Source organism: Aplidium turbinatum, chromosome 7, assembly GCF_918807975.1.
Source record: "Aplidium turbinatum chromosome 7, kaAplTurb1.1, whole genome shotgun sequence".
NCBI classification, from domain to species: Eukaryota; Metazoa; Chordata; class Ascidiacea; order Aplousobranchia; family Polyclinidae; genus Aplidium; species Aplidium turbinatum.
The window spans coordinates 11,874,550-11,896,576 of NC_137478.1; the positions used below are offsets into that span (position 1 = coordinate 11,874,550).

A 22,027-nucleotide genomic window follows, 5' to 3' on the forward strand; every position below is an offset into this window, starting at 1 on the left:
ACGAATAGCTTTATTGTCATCCCCCAGCATTCCAAGTAGAAGGTTTTCAAGGTGAGCAAAGTAGCAGTTATTCTGAACACAAGTTTGCACAACATTGAGATCACCAACATCTAAAAGTAAATCTCTCTGGGTTGCTATTTCTTGGTATAAAAGTAAGGGACCTTTTTGAATTGATCTTCTATGTTTTATGTTGATGTGCAGTTTCCAGTATACACCAACAATATATGTTGCCAGCTTTTTCACAGCAGGATAGGATAGAGATTCAGGTGTAATGGAAACATACATTGTGAGCAAGCGAGATGCTAAAGTTAACCATCGTGCATGTGATACCGGACCAATTTTTTTCTTCAGCAGTGCCCCAGAAATATTATCATCATTCACCATCATGCACAATTGCACATTTGATAAAGATATTTTGCATCTGTTGACAAACTATTTTCGACTTCTTTGCTTAGCAACGGAAATTCTGCAAGCTTGAGAGGATCAAACTTCTGGCAAGGCTGTTGCCATACATCTGTTGCTGCCAGCTGACCAATTGGTCCAGAAAAGCTACTTGGGCCTGTTGTTGAATCATCAAGTTTTTCAAACAACTTGCATAGTGGCAGTTCACAATGATGCAACATGCATACTACTCGTTGACACGGCCTTGCCAGGCTTTGTTCAATGCATGCCATTGAACCCCCTTTCCACCAAGTGTTGCAGCTTGTTCCGTCACAGCCTAACACACAGATATCCCCAGCATCAACCTCCAATGATTCCAAGTAGTCCAAGATGGTATCAGCTACACATTTACCTGTTGAGAAAAGTGTCATTGTTAGAAATATCCATCCAGGAACAGAAGCCGTCTTTCATAGGCTACTTTAGTTCACTTTGTATCATGTGTACTAGTTATGCTTTATATGGCTAATTAGCTATCCAGCTCCTTTAGTTCAACAAATAATATAAAATCATATGCATTACATACCAGTCCCATTTTCAGGGCTGCAAAATCCCAGATAAGTTTCGTCAGGCTGTGAAACAACAGAGTAGTAGGCTTCTTTTTGTGTTGATGATGATGAAGGCAATGTGCTCTCTTTCACAACCGTTCCAGGCGCCCATCGTAATAAAGACCAGTTTGATATATGGAGTGTTAAATAGCTGTTAATTTTGTTACCATAGCTCAAAATCTCATTCACAAAGTTAAAAACTAGCGTATCACCATACACAGCATTTTGTCTCATTTCACTTGTCTTTTGTCTCCGTGCTTTTTCCCTCTGACCACAAACTTTCTTTCTCGTTACCACTGCTTGGTAACCAATGTCTTGGTTATAAGCAGTTAAAATTTTGGCTACCTGCTCTTCACCAACGTTCACCAACGTTGGCATTCCAACGTTGATGATTCCGGTTGAAGACTAGTTAGCTGGAGTTGATTTCTGAGTTTACGCTGATATTTAGCAGTTTGTTGTTTGTCAACAGAGAAGGAATTCATCATTTTCCTGTCAGTGCACTGGTCATTGTAAAATTCTCTCTCTGGTATCGGTACATCAGTTGTACTTTTAAGAACAGAGAAAATCAAACTTAGATGATTTGTGAAGTCAAGAATTCGCTTGGGATTCTTTCTTTTGTTAACGTCCTTCCTCATTTTTTCTAGTTCTTGCATTTCGGCTATTATTCTGGTCTTACTTTTTGTTACTGGAATGGATGCAGCTGTGTAGATTTTACAAATGCAGTCATAAACTTCATTGTAGAGCACAGTTTGTCCTACATCATTTGTGTACTTAATATTTCGCAGATACAGATAATGCCTCAGGACATCTAGCTTAACCGGAAGCATTGACTGACTCATGGGTTGGTACGTACCAATATCAAGCGGATCTTTTGCAATTTTTCTTCTTTTTCTATCATCCACATTAAAAATTTGACAAACCTTACAATACTATGCTTCTTCTTCTTGCGTTTGAGGCCGCCACAGATTACGTTGTTTACATCCGGGCACAGCAGCCAACGGATTGTGTATTCATCAAGCGTTGTTAGGTCCACATGTCTATCTTGTGGTCGATATACAGGACATTGATAGATAATGTGGTGTGCAGTTTGAAAATCTGAGCCACACGCACAAGATGGTGAATCGGCGAGGCCCCACTGGAACATGTTGCTGCTAAAACGGCCCACTCCAGTCCGCAGGCGATTGAGCTTCACCCATTCCTTCCGGGGTAGTTCTGCTCCAGGTGGGGTGTTGGTATTGGGAAGGACTGTGAATTGGGTTGGTCTCGCAACTTCTCTCCATTCACGGTTCCAAACTTCCGAAATGTGGAAGTCCGATTTGCACATAGCTGCAGCATGTCGGGAGAACGGGCGTCGAGATTTCAAGCGCTGGGGCTTTTGGGAGTGCGAGTTTAGAACAATCTGGTTGAGGAGGTGGTCATCCCTTGACATAGCTTGTAGGACCAGACTATGTACGTGGTTTTCCCTACAAAGTCTACCTGGGGCGATGCCTGATAGTACCGGCAGAAATACTATGCTAAAATCAAGAGAATAAATACAGTAAACACAAAGGCAGTTGCTTCAGACATTGCTATGCAAAATGAGGCTAATAAGCGTAATAACAGTGATTTTTCAAACAATTACAAAAAACAAGATTTCTAAATCATGCCATATGTATCAAAAACCTTTACATTCTTGTTCTCCATGAAAAACCAATGAAAATGAGTACTTACATGACATTATTAACATGAATATTGTGAAAGTTACGGCTGTTTTAAATTTCGTCAACTGGCGAGACGGACTGGGGCCCGGGGCAGGGTCTAGACATGATTCAAATCCAAAAAATTTTGGAAATCTCATTTTTTTGGGTCATAACAAAAATTTAACACCCAGTCCCAGGCCTAATTAATTTCCAAAATCACTCAAAAAGGGGCCAGCCTAATAACCAACAAAAGGAAAAGGTGGCAAAGCCGTAATGGTTTGACAATATGTATGCGAAGATTTAATTCCAAATTGTCCATCCATATTTGTTACGCATAAATCATTGTCACGGTCGACATATCCATGGCAATCGCTTCCTTAAATCGTAATAAATTAACTTTACTAGCTCAGACAAGCTTGTGGCTGGCGGACAGCTTTAAAGAATCAGGAGGTAAATGTGTACTGTACCTACTACCATAGGCGCCGACTCCGGGGGGGCGGAGCCACAAATCCGCCACAAACCAAGGCGGAGCCCCCCCGTGAATTTAGCTCGGGGTGGCTGCCCCCCGCAAATTATTTAAAAAAAATCCTAAAGCAAATGTTTGTAAGTTCAGATTTGCGTTAGTTTGACCTTCATTGCGGATCGATCTCAATTAAAAGATCTACTTGTTGCAACAAGAGCGCTGCTCCTAAGATAACAAAAGAAACAGAAGTACGGTAGCTGATAAACGCCAGCATGGTGCCGTTGAAGCATAATAACAATGATTGAAAAACGTTTTTCTTGATTTCTTCCGCTTTGTTTTTTCTTGGGAGTGTCAATAACGAGGTGCAGTGTGCTCAGTTTAGTATCTACGCGTATTAAGAGCTAAAGTTCAAAGTGACTAGATCATAGTAGAAGCGTTCACGTCGCGACCCCTGTCAGCACACGACACAGTAGTAGCTGCGAATTCTACTAAAACTTCTAAAGAGAGATTATACTATCTACTGATATGAAGACCCTTAGATGCAAGAAGAGAGGCCAACGTCACAACGATCGGCTTTTATCAAAGCCGGCGTTGACCATAATATCTCTCAACGCTGAAGGAGTATCCGCACCCAAGCAAGCTCTGACTTCCAAATTGTGCAGAGACCACCACTGTGATGTTCTCTGCCTTCAAGAAACTCACCGAGGGGAAAACGATCCGAGACCTCAGGTGGACGGCATGAAAAATGTCATTGAAAGGCCGCATGAAAAACATGGCAGTGCCATGTTTGTCAGAGAAGGACTGATTGTGCAATCAACATCAAAGCTCAATCTGAAGGACATCGAAGCGCTGTCTGTTGAGCTCACTCATGTCAACATCACCTCCATTTGCAAACCGCCACCTACTCAATTTGAACTTCTTCCTTTCTTAACTACAGAGAAACCACATGTTGTGATTGGTGATTTTAACAGCCATAGCACCCAGTGGGGATACAGTGAAACAAACCTTGATGGTGAAGCTGTTGAATTATGGGCTGAAAATTACCAACTCAGCCTAATACATGACACTAAACAGCCCCACTCATTCAATAGCAGAAGATGGAAATCTGGTTACAACCCCGATATTGCATTTTCAAGCCATAGAATTGCAGGAATGTGTAAGAAAACAGTCTTGAATGCTATCCCAAGAACACAACACCGTCCAATCAGCATAAGCATCTCTGCCGCAATCTCACCATCAAGTGTTCCTTTTCAACGACGTTTCAACTTTCAAACGGCAAACTGGGCATGTTTCACAGAAGAACTTGAAAACAAAATAAAATCAGTTGACCCAGCGCCAGAAAATTATGAATCCTTTGCCAATCTTGTGCACCACATAGCCAAGAGAAACATCCCACGTGGATGCAGCTCAAAATATATTCCCGGTCTAAACTGTAAAAGTGCCAAACTGTTGCAAAAGTACCAACAACTGTTTGAAGAAGACTCTTTCGCGGAAGCTACCATCCTTACCGGCAAACTCCTGATGATCTCCATCTCCGAAGAACGGCAACGAAAATGGCAAAACACCATCGAAGCAACGGATATGTCGAGGAATAGCAAGAAGGCATGGAGTCTAATACGAAAATTAAGTAACGATCCATCAGAATCAAAACAGCAACACTATCCTATCACGGCTAATAAAGTTGCCCACCAGCTGCTAGAAAATGGTAAACCAACAAAGAAAATCCCCAGACCGAAAATCAAGAATGTGGAATATACTGAAAATACTGGTTTAACATCACCCTTCTCACCAAACGAACTTAAGGCAGGTATTGATACTCTCAAAAATGGCAAAGCTATTGGACTAGACGGCATTTTCACTGAAGAAATAAAACATTTTGGCCCTTCGGCTAGAAAGTGGCTTCTAAAATTGTTTAATTGTTGCATGGCAAAGAAACACATCCCAAAGATCTGGTTGAAAGCACGGATCATTGCTCTTCTGAAACCTGGAAAAGATCCATCTCTAGCAAAAAGCTTCAGACCAATTTCTTTACTGTGTCACCTTTACAAATTGTTCGAGAGGTTAATTCTTGGCCGACTATCACCTTCTGTTGAACCACAACTAATTCCCCAACAAGCTGGCTTTCGACCTGGAAAGTCAACAACAGGTCAATTGCTGTGTCTAACGCAACATATTGAAGACGGATTCCAGAAAGGTATGATTACTGGTGCTGCATTTGTTGACCTATCTTCGGCTTATGACACAGTTAACCATCGTCTCCTGCTGAAAAAGATCTTGCAGATGTCCAAAGATGCTGCAGTAACAAAGCTTATAGCAACGTTACTCCACAACAGACGATTCCAAGTTATCCTGAATTCAAAAACAAGCCGCTGGCATCATCAACGAAATGGACTTCCTCAAGGAAGTGTTCTAGCACCGTTACTGTATAACATATACACCAACGATCAGCCGATAGATCAACACACTAAGCGGTTTATATACGCCGATGATCTTTGCATAACATCACAAGAAAAGACCTTTGTTGCTATAGAACAAAACCTTACAAAGTCGCTCGAGGAGTTAACACAATATCACACCAACAATCACCTCAAAGCTAACCCTTCAAAAACACAAGTATGTTCTTTCCACCTAAAAAACAGAGAAGCTACAAGGACCCTCAAAATCTCCTGGTCAGGAACAGAGCTGGAACATTGCCCTAACCCCGTCTACCTTGGAGTGACACTGGACCGTACTCTCAGCTACAAAAAGCACATTGAAAACACAAAGGCTAAGGTTAACACCAGAAACAATATCCTGAGAAAGCTTACCAACTCTGGGTGGGGCACTAATCCACAAACCCTCAGAATGACCGCATTGGCTTTGTGCTACTCCACAGCAGAATATGCATGCCCTGTTTGGAACAGGTCCTGTCACTCATCGAAGCTTAACTCGGTACTCAATCATTCTTGTCGTCTTATTACTGGGTGTCTGAAGCCCACAAATACCAACAAACTTTATCTGCTTGCTGGTATTGCACCACCACACATAAGAAGAGACGTTAACAGTCAAGCTTAAAGGCTAAAACAAACATGTGATGAAAAACATCCTCTATATTGAAAAACTGCTGCACAAACCCGGTTGAAATCAAGAAAAGGCTTCCTAACAGACGTTCAGCCACTAACCTCAACAAAAGAAGAAACAAGACTTAAGCAATGGAAACAACAATTCGAAAATGACCCATCATACACTGAAATGAAGATCCCACCATCAGAGTCCCTCCCCCCAGGAGCAAACGCTCCTTGGGCAAAGTGGAAAACATTAAATCGACTCCGAAACGGTGTTGGACGTACTAAGTCTGCAATGGTGGAGTGGGGCTACGACACGGGCCCTGTTGTATGTATCTGTGGCACCGAGCCCCAAACAGCGGACCACCTTCTTGTTTGCCCTCGGCTTGCCACCCGGTGCAGTAGGTGGGACCTGTCAGTGTACAACTCCGTTGCGGAAGAATGTGTCAATCTGTGGTGTATCAACAAACTTTAGAAGACTCGATAGAAGAAGTATCTACGCGTATTAAGAGCTAAAGTTCAAAGTGACTAGCATATAAATCGAAGTAGCCTACAGGCCTCGAAATTCGTTTTTGTTGACGGCGGACAAACGTGTCCAGTCTGAGCAGCTATCTCGTCGGACAAATCAAGTCTCACGGCGGACACACCAGTTTTAGCCGTCGATCGTCATGCTTAATCACTTTATCTTGATAATAATTCTTCGCCATTTCAGAACTATAACTATGGTTTTAGAAGGCTTTTTAAAAATTCAGTAAAGTCACTCTGAAAGGCTTTCATCGGACCAACGATTTGCGCTTGAAGAGTCAAAGCGCCGTGTGGCTGGTCATACGTCACATAACTGATTAACTTTCCCCGAACGAGGTCGCGTAGCTTATTGCGTCACAATACTCTGAGCAGGAGCAGGAAAATTTCTACACCAACGCTACTATTTTCTGCTGTGCAAAGTTTCACAGGCTTTTTTCTTTAAGTTTATTATTACGTGTCATGTGAGGTGTGAGCGAAAGTGAATTTTCCTTGGATCTTTTCTTTCTTACTGAATACCAAAGCTTAACAAATTTTGTTGCATCTTGCTGTAATAGCCTACTCGTGTAATCTAATTTAGTAACCAACCTTGCCGTATCATTATTACTCGGAGATCAAAGCCAGACATTGTGACGTAAAACTTGAACTAAATTGATCGTGATTAGTGTAGAACAGGGGTCACCAAACTTTTTTCTCTGAGGGCCGGATTGCTACAAAATTAACAGCTGCGGGCCGGTTGCTAATTGCAAAAAGATATACAACTATTTAGAATCTCCATTGACTTGAATTGAGCACAATAAATAACAAAGTCAGCGATGGAATAGCAAAGCTGTGATGAAAATCTAAAGGTTGCTGGAAAAGTTATCCCCTGCTGTGATACACTACAGGGCATCGTGCTCTTGAAAAACATTACATCTTTCCAAATTTGGTCTAGGCCAGTGATTCCCAACCGCGGCTCTTAGAGCCGCATGCGGCTCCGAGCTAACCTTTTTGCGGCTCTCATTGACCCTGAAAATCCCACAAAAAATATAAAAAATCTATTTAGGCTATAATAATTAGGGCGATTATTTTTTGACTTGTCAAAATGGTTTACAAACTGCACTGTCGTTGTGTCGTAGAGGTTGCACTGTCAGTGAACTTTTCGTTTTACATCTTACACCTTGTAGAATGGCCCATTTTCTACTTTGGAAAACGCAGCTTGCAAGTGGCGTTACAACACATTTCCTAACGCTATCTGACCATCGAACCAATGGATCATTTGAAGCATTCAGCAGACTTATCAGTAACTTGATTGATGAGTTCAACCGCCGCATTAACGGAATGAATTTATTTTTGCCAATGATGAACATGTTTGCAAATCCTATTGCAGTTAATGTGGCCACTGGCCACTGCTCCTGATAATTTTCAATTGGAGTTGCGAGACATGCAGTCAGCTATCAAGCTCAAACAATTATTTCAAAGTGAAGACCTACTTGAATTTTGGAGTCGAGTTCCAGAGGGAAAATATCCCAACTTGAAAACTAATGCCCAGAAAAACGCCTCTGTATTTGGATCAACTTACGTATGTGAAGCACTTTTCAGCAAAATGATCAGAATCAAAAATAAATATCGTAATCGGTTGACCGATGACCATCTCAAGCAGCTACTGCATACTGCATCTTCTGCAATTGCGCCTCGCTTTGACAAACTCGTTAAAGCTCAAAGCCAATGCCAAGTTGGACATTAAATTGATTTGTGTTATTTTCCTTGTTAGTGTTGCTATTCGTTGGTACATGCTTTCGTGCTTTCAAATTTTCGGTATAATTACTTGAGTGTTTTCATGCGGCTCCATACGTACTCTGAAGTTTGAAATTCGGCCCCGACACCAAAAAAGGTTGGGAACCACTGGTCTAGGCTGTCCCCATTTGTGGTGGCCTAATGCGAAACAGCAACATCAGTCCTTTACAAAAAGTTTGGTAACTTTTTTCCTTAACAGTTGTAATTTCCGCAGCACGTGGCGGGCCGGATGAAATGTTCCGGCCCGCGGGCCATAGTTTGGTGACCCCTGGTGTAGAAGTACCTGTACTCCTATTGATTCTTAGCGAAGAATTCACCTTTATTACGCTGATTCAATGTCATCAAACATCAATCGTTGAAGCAACGTAAAAATCGAATGTTTTCCTCCTTGAAAGGAAGCTAAGGGATACAGTATTCACATTTTCTAGATGCGCGCTAGAAAATATATTATTGCAACAATATTGCAATGACGATTTGTATCGCTAGTTCCTGTGTTATTTCTCGGCGGACAAATATGACCGATCTAGATGGTACATCCCGCGGACATCACATGCTGTGACGGCGGACATGTCCGCCGTGAATTTCGAGGCCTGAGCCTACATTATAAAGCTTGGCGATATACAATGGCAGATAGACGCAAACAAACATCAATGCTGACAAACAAACATCAGCATTTGAATGTAAGCAATCAGTTGCTAGAAAGTTTGCCCCGGCAATTTTCAAAACCCGGCGCCTATGCCTACTACCTACTCTCCAGTCTCCAGATATGAAGCAAAAATGCGTGCATTTCATGCCAACACTAAACCAGAATACATCATTCAATAATCATATCTACTAACCTTGCCAGAAATTTCACGTCCCACAATATACTGTATGCAATGGTTTGCAAACCGATTATAAAGAAAAGACAGCCACACATGATTGGAACCTGAAAGAAACGTTACACAATTTAGCAGTAGAAGCGATGAAAATAATACTTGACTCTTGAAGCAGAGAACAAGTATTTGCTGTGTTACAATGCAAAGCCATGTTAATAACTGTTACTTGGATAGGGGTTGACTAAAGGTGTAAATGCAAATCTATCATAGTGATATACCAAAAGCATTGACATGTTATGACCAATTGTTTTAAAAGAACATTAATTTTTTGTTGTCTAACAAAACTACAATTCAACGTATTTTTAAATGATGGATTACACAGGCCAACAAACAAAATTTTGACACAAACTGTGACGGTCATTTTTGAATACTTCAAGGGCCCTTGATTCCGAAAATGCACTTCGTTTTTTCGAATTAGTTTGAGGTTGAAACATTCAACAATGAAATTACTTTTGAAAACATTATCTGAAACCTTTTAATTAGTAAAACTATTCATTTTAGCGGGCTGCAACATTGTGATGTTTCAAGTTTGTCTAGTTCAAGTGGTTGCTATGGCAGTAAGTCTAAACACAAGCAAGAGTTGAAGTGAACTGTGGATAATGGAAGGGAGACATGAATTTTGAATAAAAATGGTTTTGAATCGTTGCACATCACAAAGAAAAACAGCTTGACAATCATAAGTGTAGGGGTGTTCAATTTATTTTCGATTTCCGAATTTCGATTTCGAATATCACAACTATTCACCACACTGCAAAATGTGATTTTATTGAAAGAAACACATGAAAATTCGCTAGAAAACGCGAAAAAAAAGTCTCAAAAATGTGCGAAAAAAAGAACATAAAATACCGTTTACAGCTCCAGGCCCATGTTGGTGTTTATGAAAAGCTGATCGACATGGTCACCCGTCAGTCGGGATCTCAGCTTCGTGACCGCTAGGCCAGCTTTTGAAAACGATTGCTCCGCTGGAGCAGAGGTCGCTGGGTTCCCAAACACTTCAAGTTCATTTTCACTGCCGCGACATTTCACTGCAGAGTGCAGAGGTTTCGACTCGAAAGCGACATCAAATATGTTTGGAAGCGCATAAAGCTAAATGCACGCTCCGTCTACATAGCAAATTATGTTGTTTTTGGGTGCATTCAACATCTGATAAGACATTGAATCGACGCAAAATGGTAGATTTTTGCTATGTCCCAGGCAGCAAAATCAGTCATTTTTACATTGATTCAACGTCTGCAGACATTAAATCAATGTAAAAATGACAAATTTTGTTGTCTGGTATCGTTCTAGTGATTATTTATCGCAAAGCTGTTGCGATTTGCATTCAAAAAGTGTTTTCCTGCTGCCGATCGCTAGTTCATCTATTATTTTATGTATCAATACAGCATAAAAAGTTGTCCCCACACAGAAATATGCGTGGGGGCCTGGCCGTAGCCAGCCGGGAGCCAGGGGGGGCTCGCCCCCCCCTGAAAAAAAATTCTCCACCTTCTTGACAAAATCTCAACATTCTCGAGCAACAGCTACAATTATAATGATTTTGCCCATTTAAATTTTTTCGGCCCCCCTAAAAAAAGTTACCCCCCCTGCTCTGCGGTCTGGCTACGGCCCTGCCCCCACGGCTTAGGCACCTATGGATTCAGTAAAAAATGGATAAAACTGCGACAAAGCTCAGCCTAGACTTTCTGTTATTGCACAACCTAGCTATCCTCATTCTTGAGAAATTTGCGATTAAAAATGCCAACCTGGCATCCCATGTGCGGGACTGGCCGTTGGACCCGCGAAAGCGTGTGATGATCACGTGATCGACGATGCGCATGCGTCGAAGTCTTTTTTGCTTGCAAAATGTGACAAGACAGATTTCGCGCCACTCGGGTTACTTTCAACCGCGTTCAGCCGAAAGGGCGGCTATAATTTCGAATATATGTCAGATACGAAAAACGAATATCACCTTAATCGAAATTGAACACCCCTACATGAGTGTATGAATGCACCTTTGCATTGAAAAAATACTGAAACTAATGCTTGCCTAAGTACAATTGTATTTAAAGCCTAAAGCGAATCCTACTCTTTTCAAAAAGAAACTTTTTTCTGGGCTATAGGCTAATAAACTGGGTCCACGTCTTTTAGGCACAGACAGTTAGGCGCCGGTCAAATAGGCGCGCACACTGTGGCGTCTGGATATTTAGGTGCGGAGCACTGTGGTGCCCGTTCATTTAGGTGCTATTCCTAGTAAAGGTTGGAGATTGTATCAGCTCAGCTTGGGCAAAACCTAGTCGGGGTTTTGACGGAAAACTAAGTTACTCTTCACTTAAGCCTACCACCCGCTTGATTATAGGCTACGGTATATTTTTTACTGATGTTTAGTGTAGTTATTATTTGACTTATATAACTAAAAGTGAACTCAGTCATGTTCAGAAACTTGAATAATTTATCGATAAAGCTTTCGCCGACGCAAACCTGGACTAACAACAAATAAATGCTGAACACGCCCATTAAAAAAACAATGTATTCAATATAACATTTTGTGTGAAAAGCATTGCCGATTTAAGCAGCTTCACTCACGGAAGCCATGACATATTTTTCTGTTCAATACAACATTTTGTGTGAAAAGCATTGCCAGAAAAAGCAGCTTCCTCAGTGAAGCCATGACTAACAACAAATAAATGCGCGCGCATTAGCAAAACAACATATTTTTCTGTTCAATTTAACATTTTGTGTGAAAAGCATTGCCCTACCTGCTAAGCTGATACAATCTGCAGACTTTACTAGGAATAGCACCTAAATGAACGAGCGCCACAGTGCTCCGCACCTAAATATCCAGACGCCACAGTATGCGCGCCTATTTGACCAGCGCCTAACTGTCTGCGCCTAAAAGACTTGCTCCCAATAAACTAGACCTTCAACATGTAAGACACTGTCCTAACAATCCAGAAATATTTTCCTACAACTGTGGCATATGATATGTATGGCAAAAAGTATCACCCTTAATGACATCATGCGCATAATCACTGGATACCTGCATCCAACTCCCACAGACTTATTACCAGCGCTTTCAGGCATCGCCCTCACAAAAAATACACAGAGAGAATTCCACTATACGGCTCGCATTAAAGGCAGAGGTCAATGATCGCCATCACCTCCACACTGTAGTCATAGGCGCCAGCTCCAGGGGAGCGGGGGGCAACGCCCCCCCGTGCATTTAGCACGGGGGGGGGGGGCTGCCTCCGCAAATTATTTAAAAAAAATCCTAAATCAAATGTTTCTAAGTTCAGATTTGCGTTAGTTTGACTTTCATTGCGGACTGATCTCAATTAAAAGATTTACTTGTTGCAACAAGAGCGCTGCTCCTAAGATAACAAAAGAAACAGAAGTACGGTAGCTGATAAACGCCAGCATGGTGCCGTTGAAGCACAGTAACAATGATTGAAAAACGTTTTTCTTGATTTCTTCAGTTTTGTTTTTTATTGGGAGTGTCAATAACGAGGTGCGGTTTGCTCAGTTTAGTATCTACGCGTATTAAGAGCTTAAGTTCAAAGTGACCAGCATATAAATCGAAGTAGCCTACAGGCCTCGAAATTCGTTTTTGTTGACGACGTACAAACGTGTCCGGTCTGAGCAGCTATCTCGGCGGACAAATTAAGTCTCACGGCGGACACACCAGTTTTAGCCATCGATCGTCATGCTTAATCACTTTATCTTGATAATAATTCTTCGCCATTTCAGAACTATAACTATGGTTTTAGAAGGCTTTTTAAAAATTCAGTAAAGTCACTCTGAAAGGCTTTCATCAGACCAACGACTTGCGCTTGAAGAGTCAAAGCGCCGTATAGCTGGTCAATACGTCACATAACTGATTAACTTCCACCGAATGAGGTCGTGTGGCTTATTGCGTCACAATGCTCTGGGCAGGAGTCGGGAAATTTCTACACTAACGCTACTATTTTCTGCTGTGCAAAGTTTCACGGGCTTTATTCTTTAAGTTTATTTTTGCGTGTTATGTGAGCGAAAGTGAATTTTCCTTGGGTCTTTTCTTTCATACTGTAATACCAAAACTTAACAAATTTTGTTGCATCTTGCTGTAATAGCCTACTTGTATAATCTAATTTAACAACCAACCTTGCCGTATCATTATTACTCAGAGATTAAAACCAGACATTGTGACGTAAAACTTGAACTAAATTGCGCGTGATTAGTGTAGAAGTACCTGTACTCCTACCGATTCTTAGCGAAAAATTCACCTTTATTACGCTGATTCAATGTCATCAATCGTTGAAGCAATGTAAAAATCGAAAGTTTTCCTCTTTGAATGGAAGCTACGGTAAGGGATACAGTATTAACATTTTAAGATGCGCGCTAGAATGCGCTGGAAAAATATTATCGCAACAATTGTTCGTGCTATGCAATGACGATTTGTATTGCTAGTTCCTATGTTATTTCTCGGAGGACAAATATGACCGATCTAGATGGCACTTCCCGCGGACATCACATGCTGTGACGCAGACATGTCCGCCGTGAATTTCGAGGCCTGAGCCTACATTATAAAGCTTGGCGATATACAATGGGTGATATTTCAAAAATAAAATTTGGTAACAAACAGACATTGATGCGAAAAATGTTTCAATTTAAAAACCACAAAAGTCACAGCTCCACAATATTATATATCATCAATAATATAAAATAAATTAAAATTTTTTTTTCCAAGTCGAACTGCACCCTTAAAAGAACCAATCACTTTTCCGGGTATCCCATAAATATTTCAATAGTTGATCATTTTGAACAACCCTAATACATAGTCATAGATAAAAGTTAAAGTAACAAAGCCAAATATTGTGTTTTGCAATTGTTCATACTTACATGTTTTCTCAATAAAATACCCGCACAAGATCCAACTTGTCCAACCATGTTTATGAAAACAAATAAAGAAGCTATGAACTGGCCGCAAAACCAAGTGCTGAAAAGAAAAATTGAAAATACTTTAGTAATATAAAATGAAACTATGACATATAGCACATTCATGGTGAAGCAAACAACAGATTTGCATCTTATATGTTTATCAGTAGCCAATTGAATTCGTGAATTCAAGAAGGGCCCAACTTCCACAAAGTTGTTTTTGAGATAATTGCAGCAAATATTTCGGTCCTTTAATTTTGTGTAATAACAACGTTGCACAAAGGCATAAACTGTTTTCCGCAATAGAGCATTAAAAGTTACAACATTTGCATTAACTTGACATTCACGTGCACTAGTAAAGCGAGGCATATTGTGTAGAATACGAAATGAGTCATTATAGGCAATTCTAATCCGATTGATCGTAGAACAGTGATAATTGTGCCAAAGTTGACAAGCATAAAGAGATGTATATACATTGTACAGTGAGAGCGAAACAATACATTTTTTACTCTTCGTGAACATTTGCTATATTTATTTTATAATTTGTTTACAGTACAATAAAGAGATTTAACTTGTCGCAGTATGTCTTTGTCATCTGATAATGAGGACGTGATATACACACCTAAATACTTAATATTTTCAACAAACTCGATCGGTTCTTGGTCAACAATAATCTTTGGGGAAGCAGACAGATCGAAATGTTTGGGCTTAAATAACACCCCAAAGGATTTTCTACAGTTAAATGTAATGTCATGTTGCTTAGCAAAGTCTTGGCAGATTTCAATCAATTTACGTAAACCAACAAGGCTGGGACAAAAGCAGCAAAGGTCATCAGCAAACATAATGTGATTTACCAATGCATTCCCTACATAGCAACCCACTTTAGACATGTTAAGCTTTTTGGATAGATCATCAACATAAAGGGAAAAGAGGTATGGACTCAAAACTCCACCCTGCCTCACCCCATTTGAAACATGAAAAGGCTGAGAGAGGTGGCCACCCCATTTTACACGCATGTCGCATAGTTTGATGACTGTAACAAACGGACAAATTGCATAGGCACTCTTCTTTCAAACATTTTTTTATGATGATTAATTTTATCAAAAGCTTTAGAGGCATCTAAAAACATGGAAAAGACAGGAGCAGTAATAAAGATGGCCAAATCTACTGCTGAAAGAAAAAGGAAACAGATTCAAAAAATGAAAGATAAGGGAACCTATGAAAATTACTTGAAGCAACAGAAAGAAAAAATGAAAAAGTTTAGGGCAAAACAACATGAAGTTATACAAAAAATGTCAAACATTGAAAAAAATAAGGTTGTTGAAGCAAAAAGAATGTATGAGCGACGGAGAAAATCTCTCTACCGAGAAGCACAAAAGAAGATTTCTGACTCAGCTGCTCCTTCTTCCTCCCAGTGTCTCCCTCAGACTCTGCCTTCAGAAGCAGATCAAGCTACGGTAAAGCTGTAACACATGCGAAAAGAAATCTACCATATAGCCCAAGCAAAAGGCGTGCAGTTGTTCGAAAACTTGCCTGGGAAGAAATGACCAAAAAAACCTTTGCAGTTCAAATAACCAACCCAAAGAAGAGAAAACCAACAGAAATAGACAAAATGGATATAAGTAATTTCTATCAGCGTGATGACATCTCAAGACAATCACCAGAAGTGAAAGACTGCATCAATGTTGTAATTAATGGAGAAAAAGTATTTAAGAGAAAAAAAGAGAAATCATTTATATTGTACATTATTTCATTGAAGTAGCTTAGCAGTGGTGCCCCAAAGTACTGGCACCCAATGAAATGTTTCTGTGATTCACCTGGGGTGCAAGACTCATTTTAGTTTTACAAAATTGTTACTCAGTTCACTGATTAATACAAGAAAACAACAAAAAAATAATGAAAATAACATGGATGTCCCGTTAGTCACAAAGGCTATGTCCCGTTAGTCACAATGACACACTTAATTTATGATGTAACTACTAACTTACACTTTAAGATATTTCCAAACTAAACCATGCTGACATTTCCTTAATATTTACACAACACAATACTGGCATTTCAATAGAATTCGTGCTGTCAATGAGCAGACTTTTGAATTTGCATTTACAGCACCAATTTTTAAGATTTGTCCCTTGTCCCGTTACCTACAACAAACTTTTAGATTTTTGAAAAAAGTAAAAAGTTCATGAATTTTTCAAATAGTGCAAAGTTTAGGTCCAAGTCACTGATAACTAATCTCATAGGTTTCATGTTTTTACATCATCTCATATTTCTTAATTACATCAAAAAGGAGTCAAAAATTCCCGTTAGTCACATTTGGAATTGCCCTATAATACACAATGCAAAGTTACACAAGCTCCCATACCGACAGTTTTATTTCTTGATTTGTATGCATTAATTACTCGGAATGGCCCGTTTCGGCGAGTCCGATTCGGCGAGTCCGATTCGGCGAGTCCGATTCGACTAGTCCGATTCGGCGAGTTCCCTATTCGGCGAGTTTTTGAAATTTTTAAAAGGAAATTATCGGGTACCGTAGCCTAATTGCAATTGCCGTTTTTACGTCGTTTTAACGTCGCTAAACGTTGAAATCGTGCAGAAAAGAATAAAAATAAAATGTTTGAACTATTAAATTAAAATTCGTCATGTCAGTTCAGTTATTTTTATTTTTGACCATCATATCAAAAACAATACACTTCAACATAGCAAAGGTAGAAGCGACAAAACGCGAACGTTAAAACGTGCTTGAATTCGTCATGTCAGTTCAGTTGTTTTTATTTCTGATCATGATATCAAAAACAATTCACGTCAACATAGCAAAGGTGTAGAAAAAGGTAGAAACGACAAAACGCGAACGTTGAAACGTGCTTGTGACCGAAGTAAGTTATTGAGTTAAAAGAAATTTGGCAAGGTTGCATCACCTTCAGAAAAATTTAAGATATGAAGGAAAAATAAAACAAAGAAAATGTTACAAAAAAAATAATGTTTATGTCTATAAGTTAGTACTTTTGAATAGTTAAAATCATAGGCGCCTAACTATTTTTTTGGCCGTGGGGGCGAAAGCGTGTTTCATCAGTAGCAACGTAAATTCAGCGAAATGTCACGCAGATGGATGACGTAATTATGTCGTCACACTAGGATTGCTTTTATTGCCACACTCGGAGTTATCGCTACGTCCGACCTACCGTTAATTATTATAAACAAAGCTCGACCAAAACACATGCTATGCGTCTGCGTTGGCTAGCGGTTGATGGACTGCGACTCTTTAAGCTAAGCGCAACATAAAGTTTAGCAACGAACTAGATTTATTAGCATGAAACAAGAGACGAAAAGGTTTACTAAAAGGTATACTGTGAATGGAATGAAAATACTAACTTGATCATATGCTTGAAAATTACCTGTTGAAAGCAAAATCATTCATGTTTACATCAATTCAACAGTAGGGTGGAGTGAAATTCCTAAATCAAAAAAGTGTAGTTCTTAAAACCTGACAAATGGTCCAAAACCACCATAAAATTTGATTTTAGGGGGTTGCCACTTTTATTGTCCTGGCAACCGGCCACTAGGTGGTCTGAGAGGTCCCAATTTCTAAAAATAGCCATAACTCCTGAACCAAACATTCTAGAAACACGTGGTTGGTCTCAAAAGATGCAGAACTATCAAGTTTCTATAAGTCCTAAAAGAAGTTTTTGGTCTAAATCCACTAGAAAAAAAGTTATCTTAAAAACATCTATATTTTAGAGCAAGTGCAACCAAAAATAAAATGCATTTTTAATGTATGTAAATGAGCTAGTTCTTTTGATCTAGAGCAGGGGTCACCAAACTTTTTTCTCTGAGGGCCGGATTGCTGCGAGATTAACACCTGCGGGCCGGATACAAATTGCGAAAAGATATACAACTATTTAAAATCTCCATTGACTTGAATTGAGCACAATAAATAACAAAGTCAGCGGTGGAATAGCAAAGTTGTGATGAAAATCGAAAGGTTGCTGGAAAAGTTATCCCCTGCTGTGATACACTACAGGGCATCGAGCTCTTGAAAAAACATTACATCTCCAAATTTGGCCTAGGCTGTCCCCATTTGTGGTGGCCTAACGATAAACAGCAGCGTCAGTCCATTACAAAAAGTTTGGTAACTTTCTTCCTTAACAGTTGTAATGCAGCTGTTTTTCCGTAGCACGTGGCGGGCCGGATGAAATCAGTTTGCGGGCCGGTTCCGGCCCGCGGGCTGTAGTTTGGTGACCTCTGATCTAGAGGCATGATAAAAGATGCTGGTGTAATAACTGATGCAGATGAATCCTACGTGATTGACAGAAGCAAGTTGAGAAGGGAGCGAAATAAATATAGATGTATAGTGCAGGAAGAAGAGAAGAAGTACTTTGATTTGGTCGATAGTTTGTATTTTGATGGAAGAAAGGATGCCACTCTGGTTATGCTTATGGGGAAAAATAAAAAATTGTATAGATCGACACAGTTACAAGAGCATTATGCTATAGTTGGCGAGCCTGGAGAGTTTTATCTCACACATATATCCCCTGAGAATGGTAAAGGTCGCACTATAGCACAAGATATATACAACACAATCAAAGATACTGATTTAGAGGAAGCGTTGGTTATAGCTGGGACAAATGGTACTGCATCTATGACTGGTGCAAAAAATGGGTGCATCAGAGCTTTGGAAGAACTAGTGAACAGGCCACTACAATGGGCCGTATGTCTTTTACACTGCAACGAATTGCCCCTGAGACATGTCTTTCTTAGTCTGGATGGGACAACTCAGAGTCCAACTACATTTTCAGGACCTATATTGGCAAAATGTTTGGTGGGGTTGCTTCAGACTGGCCAGTGGAAAACTTCAAGCGGATACCAAACCAAAATTTCTCAACACTTCCAAATGAAATTATTGATGATTTAAGCCATGATCAATACTATGGCTACAGAATATGTATGGCAATCATTCTTGGTACGGTACACACGGATCTAAAATTGTTGGAGATAGGTCCAATTGCTCATGCAAGGTGGCTCACTCTTGCTTGCTGAATCCTCCGATATTATACCTCAACAAGGAGACCATCCAAAAATTTAATACTCCTGGCTGAGTTCTGTGTTCATATCTATTTTCCTGCTTGGTTTCAAATAAAATTAAAAAACAAAATCACTGATGGATCCAAGAATTTCTTCAATCTTGTGCAGAGAATTCTTCAATTTCCCAACCAACAAATTCGAGATATTTCATTGAAAGTTGTGCAAAGAAATGCATTCTTTGCACACCCTGAGTATATTCTTCTTGGGATGCTTTCCGATGAGGATGAAAATATCCGCAGGTTAGCAGTCAACAAAGTCCAGGCATCAAGGGGTAAAATACCATTTGTAATAAGTGATAATAATTTTAAAGGAGGGTATGTTGAACGTGACGATGACAAGGACGATGCCAACACTGATGCCAGATGCGGATCAATAAGGCGATTTCTATTACCCCGTCTCAACCTCAATGCCAAGTCTTACCACAGACTTGTTAACCTCAATGCAGTTGACATCGAAGAACCTCCAGCAATCCGAAATCTCACTGACTCGCTTATTGAAGAACTGAGGATGAAACCCTTAACATTTATACAACCCTACCACAATCAAGCAGTAGAAAGGCATGTCAAATTAATTTCGGAAGCTTCCTCTGCTGTAATAGGACATGATCGAAGAGATGGTATGATTCTTCAAAGAATAAAATCGAGGAGGCTGATAAAACGATTTGATACCAAGAAGCAATTTGTGTAAACAGGTCTGTGATGTGTATTTTGTATTGATCCTCAATGACTCTATTGTGTCAATGCAATAATTTAGCTTAATTTTAACACTGATGATGGATAATTGGATATAGTCTTTATCCAAAATGTCTCATGAAGATATGAGTCTATTTGATAATCTGTTGGCTCTTATATTTTAGCGTTGATTAACTAAACGCTCCACTCATTTTGCTCCTAAATGTATCCTTGCTTTATGCTTTTGCTCGTTCTGGGAGAAATGTACATTTTTTCACATAACTTTTTTCTTGTTGACTTTAGACCAAAAACTTCTTTTAGGACATATAGAAACTTGATAGTTCTGCATCTTTTAAGACCAACCATGTATTTCTAGAATGATCGGTTCAGGAGTTATGGCTATTTTCAGAAATTGGGGCCTCTTCGGCCATCTTGTGGCCGGTTGCCAGGACAATGAAAGTGGCAACCCCCTAAAATCAATTTTTATGGTGGTTTTGGATCATTTGTCGTGTTTTAAGAACTACACTTTTTTGAATTTCAGGAAAAAAATTGTTTTCACTCCACCCTATTCAACAGCACGTCACCTTTAATAAATTTAAAAGTTGCTGACATCCGTAAACAGCCCTTGAAAAATAGTTACAGAGAGACGTTTGATTAAGATTTCGACTTGACATTGCTCCCTTTTCACTACAATATCGCAACTTATGGCTGACCAGCTTTCAAGTTTCAATTCGCTGTAATACGCTTGTTTTCGTGTTGCAGATGAAACAAAAGATGCGCATATTCCCCGCCTTTGATCGGGTTTCTATGGCAACGGACGTGTGTGCGCCATGCAGTTTGCGCGAGTCCGTTGTTGTGTTGATTATGCCGCATGTGCGACTGTGGGCAGTGCGGTTTGTACCAGCCCTTGTTACGTTGGTTAGTGGTTACCTCGGGCCGAGACTTCAAGTTCATTTTCACAGCAACCGATTCACTGCCGCGACAATTCTCTGCAGAGGTTTCGACTTTCAAAAGCGACAGCGAGGCAGTTTGCAAGCGCATTAAGTTAAACGCACGCTGCGTCAACGTAGCAAATTATGTTGTTTTTGGGTGCATTCAACATCTGATGACATTGAATCGACGCATAATGGTAGATTTTTGCTATGTCACAGGCAGCAAAATCAGTCAGTTTTACATTGATTCAACGTCTGCAGACGTTGAATCAACGTAAAAATGACAGATTTTTTTGTCTGGGGTGGGATTGTAGCATCGCTACTCGTTCTAGTGATTATTTACTGCGAAGCTGTTGCGGTTTGCATTTAAAAATGTTTTCCTGCTGCCGATCGCTAGTTCAACTATTGTTTTATGAATCAATGCCGCATAAAAACTTGCTCCCACGCGAAAATATGCGTGGGGGCCTGGCCCCCACGGCTTAGGCGCCTAGGGTTAAAATGATTAGTTTGGATCAACAAATGTGTGACCTACACTCCTACAGCTTAGATTGAAAGAAAATTATCGGGTAGGCTACCGTAGCCTAGTTATCCCGACCAGCAAAATTTTGTTCCAAGAACACAGTTCATTTTTACATTGTAGTAACAGAATGAAAAGGCTAACCAAATGTGTGGCCTATCGTTTTAACGTTGCTAAACGTTGAAATCGTGTAGAAAAGGGTGCTTTTGCTGACTAGGATACGTTGAAACTGAGAAACATTTACAGAAGCCCTACGATACGTTGCATTTTTAAGATAATGTATTCAGACGTTGAATCAATGTACAAATGAAATGTTATGCTAAATGGGTTCTTGGAACAAATCGTAGGGTTTCTGTGAATGTTTCTCAGTTTCAAAGTATCCTAGACAGCAAAAGCTCCCTTTTCTACACGATTTCAACGTTGACACGATAGGCCACACATTTGTTTAGCCTTTTCATTCTGTTACTACAATGTAAAAATGAACTGTGTTCTTGGAACAAATTTTGCTGGTCGGGATAACTAGGCTACGGTACCCGATAATTTCCTTTCAATCCAAGCTGTAGGCCACACATTTGTCGGTCCAACCTAAT

At 40.0% G+C, this 22,027-nt stretch overlaps 1 protein-coding gene across 2 annotated transcripts in view; it reads right to left on the reverse strand.

Moving 5' to 3' along the window:
- Window positions 1-22,027, reverse strand: part of LOC145774844 (surfeit locus protein 4-like) — a 96,996-nt gene that overhangs the window by 61,626 nt on the left and 13,343 nt on the right. For both annotated transcript variants that reach the window (XM_082586171.1, XM_082586170.1), the window contains exons 3-4: window positions 14,200-14,296; window positions 9,310-9,398 (exon numbers count right to left, since the gene is read on the reverse strand). In XM_082586171.1, the coding sequence (XP_082442297.1) occupies window positions 9,310-9,398; window positions 14,200-14,296 (186 nt within the window). The remainder of the gene's footprint in view (window positions 1-9,309; window positions 9,399-14,199; window positions 14,297-22,027) is intronic.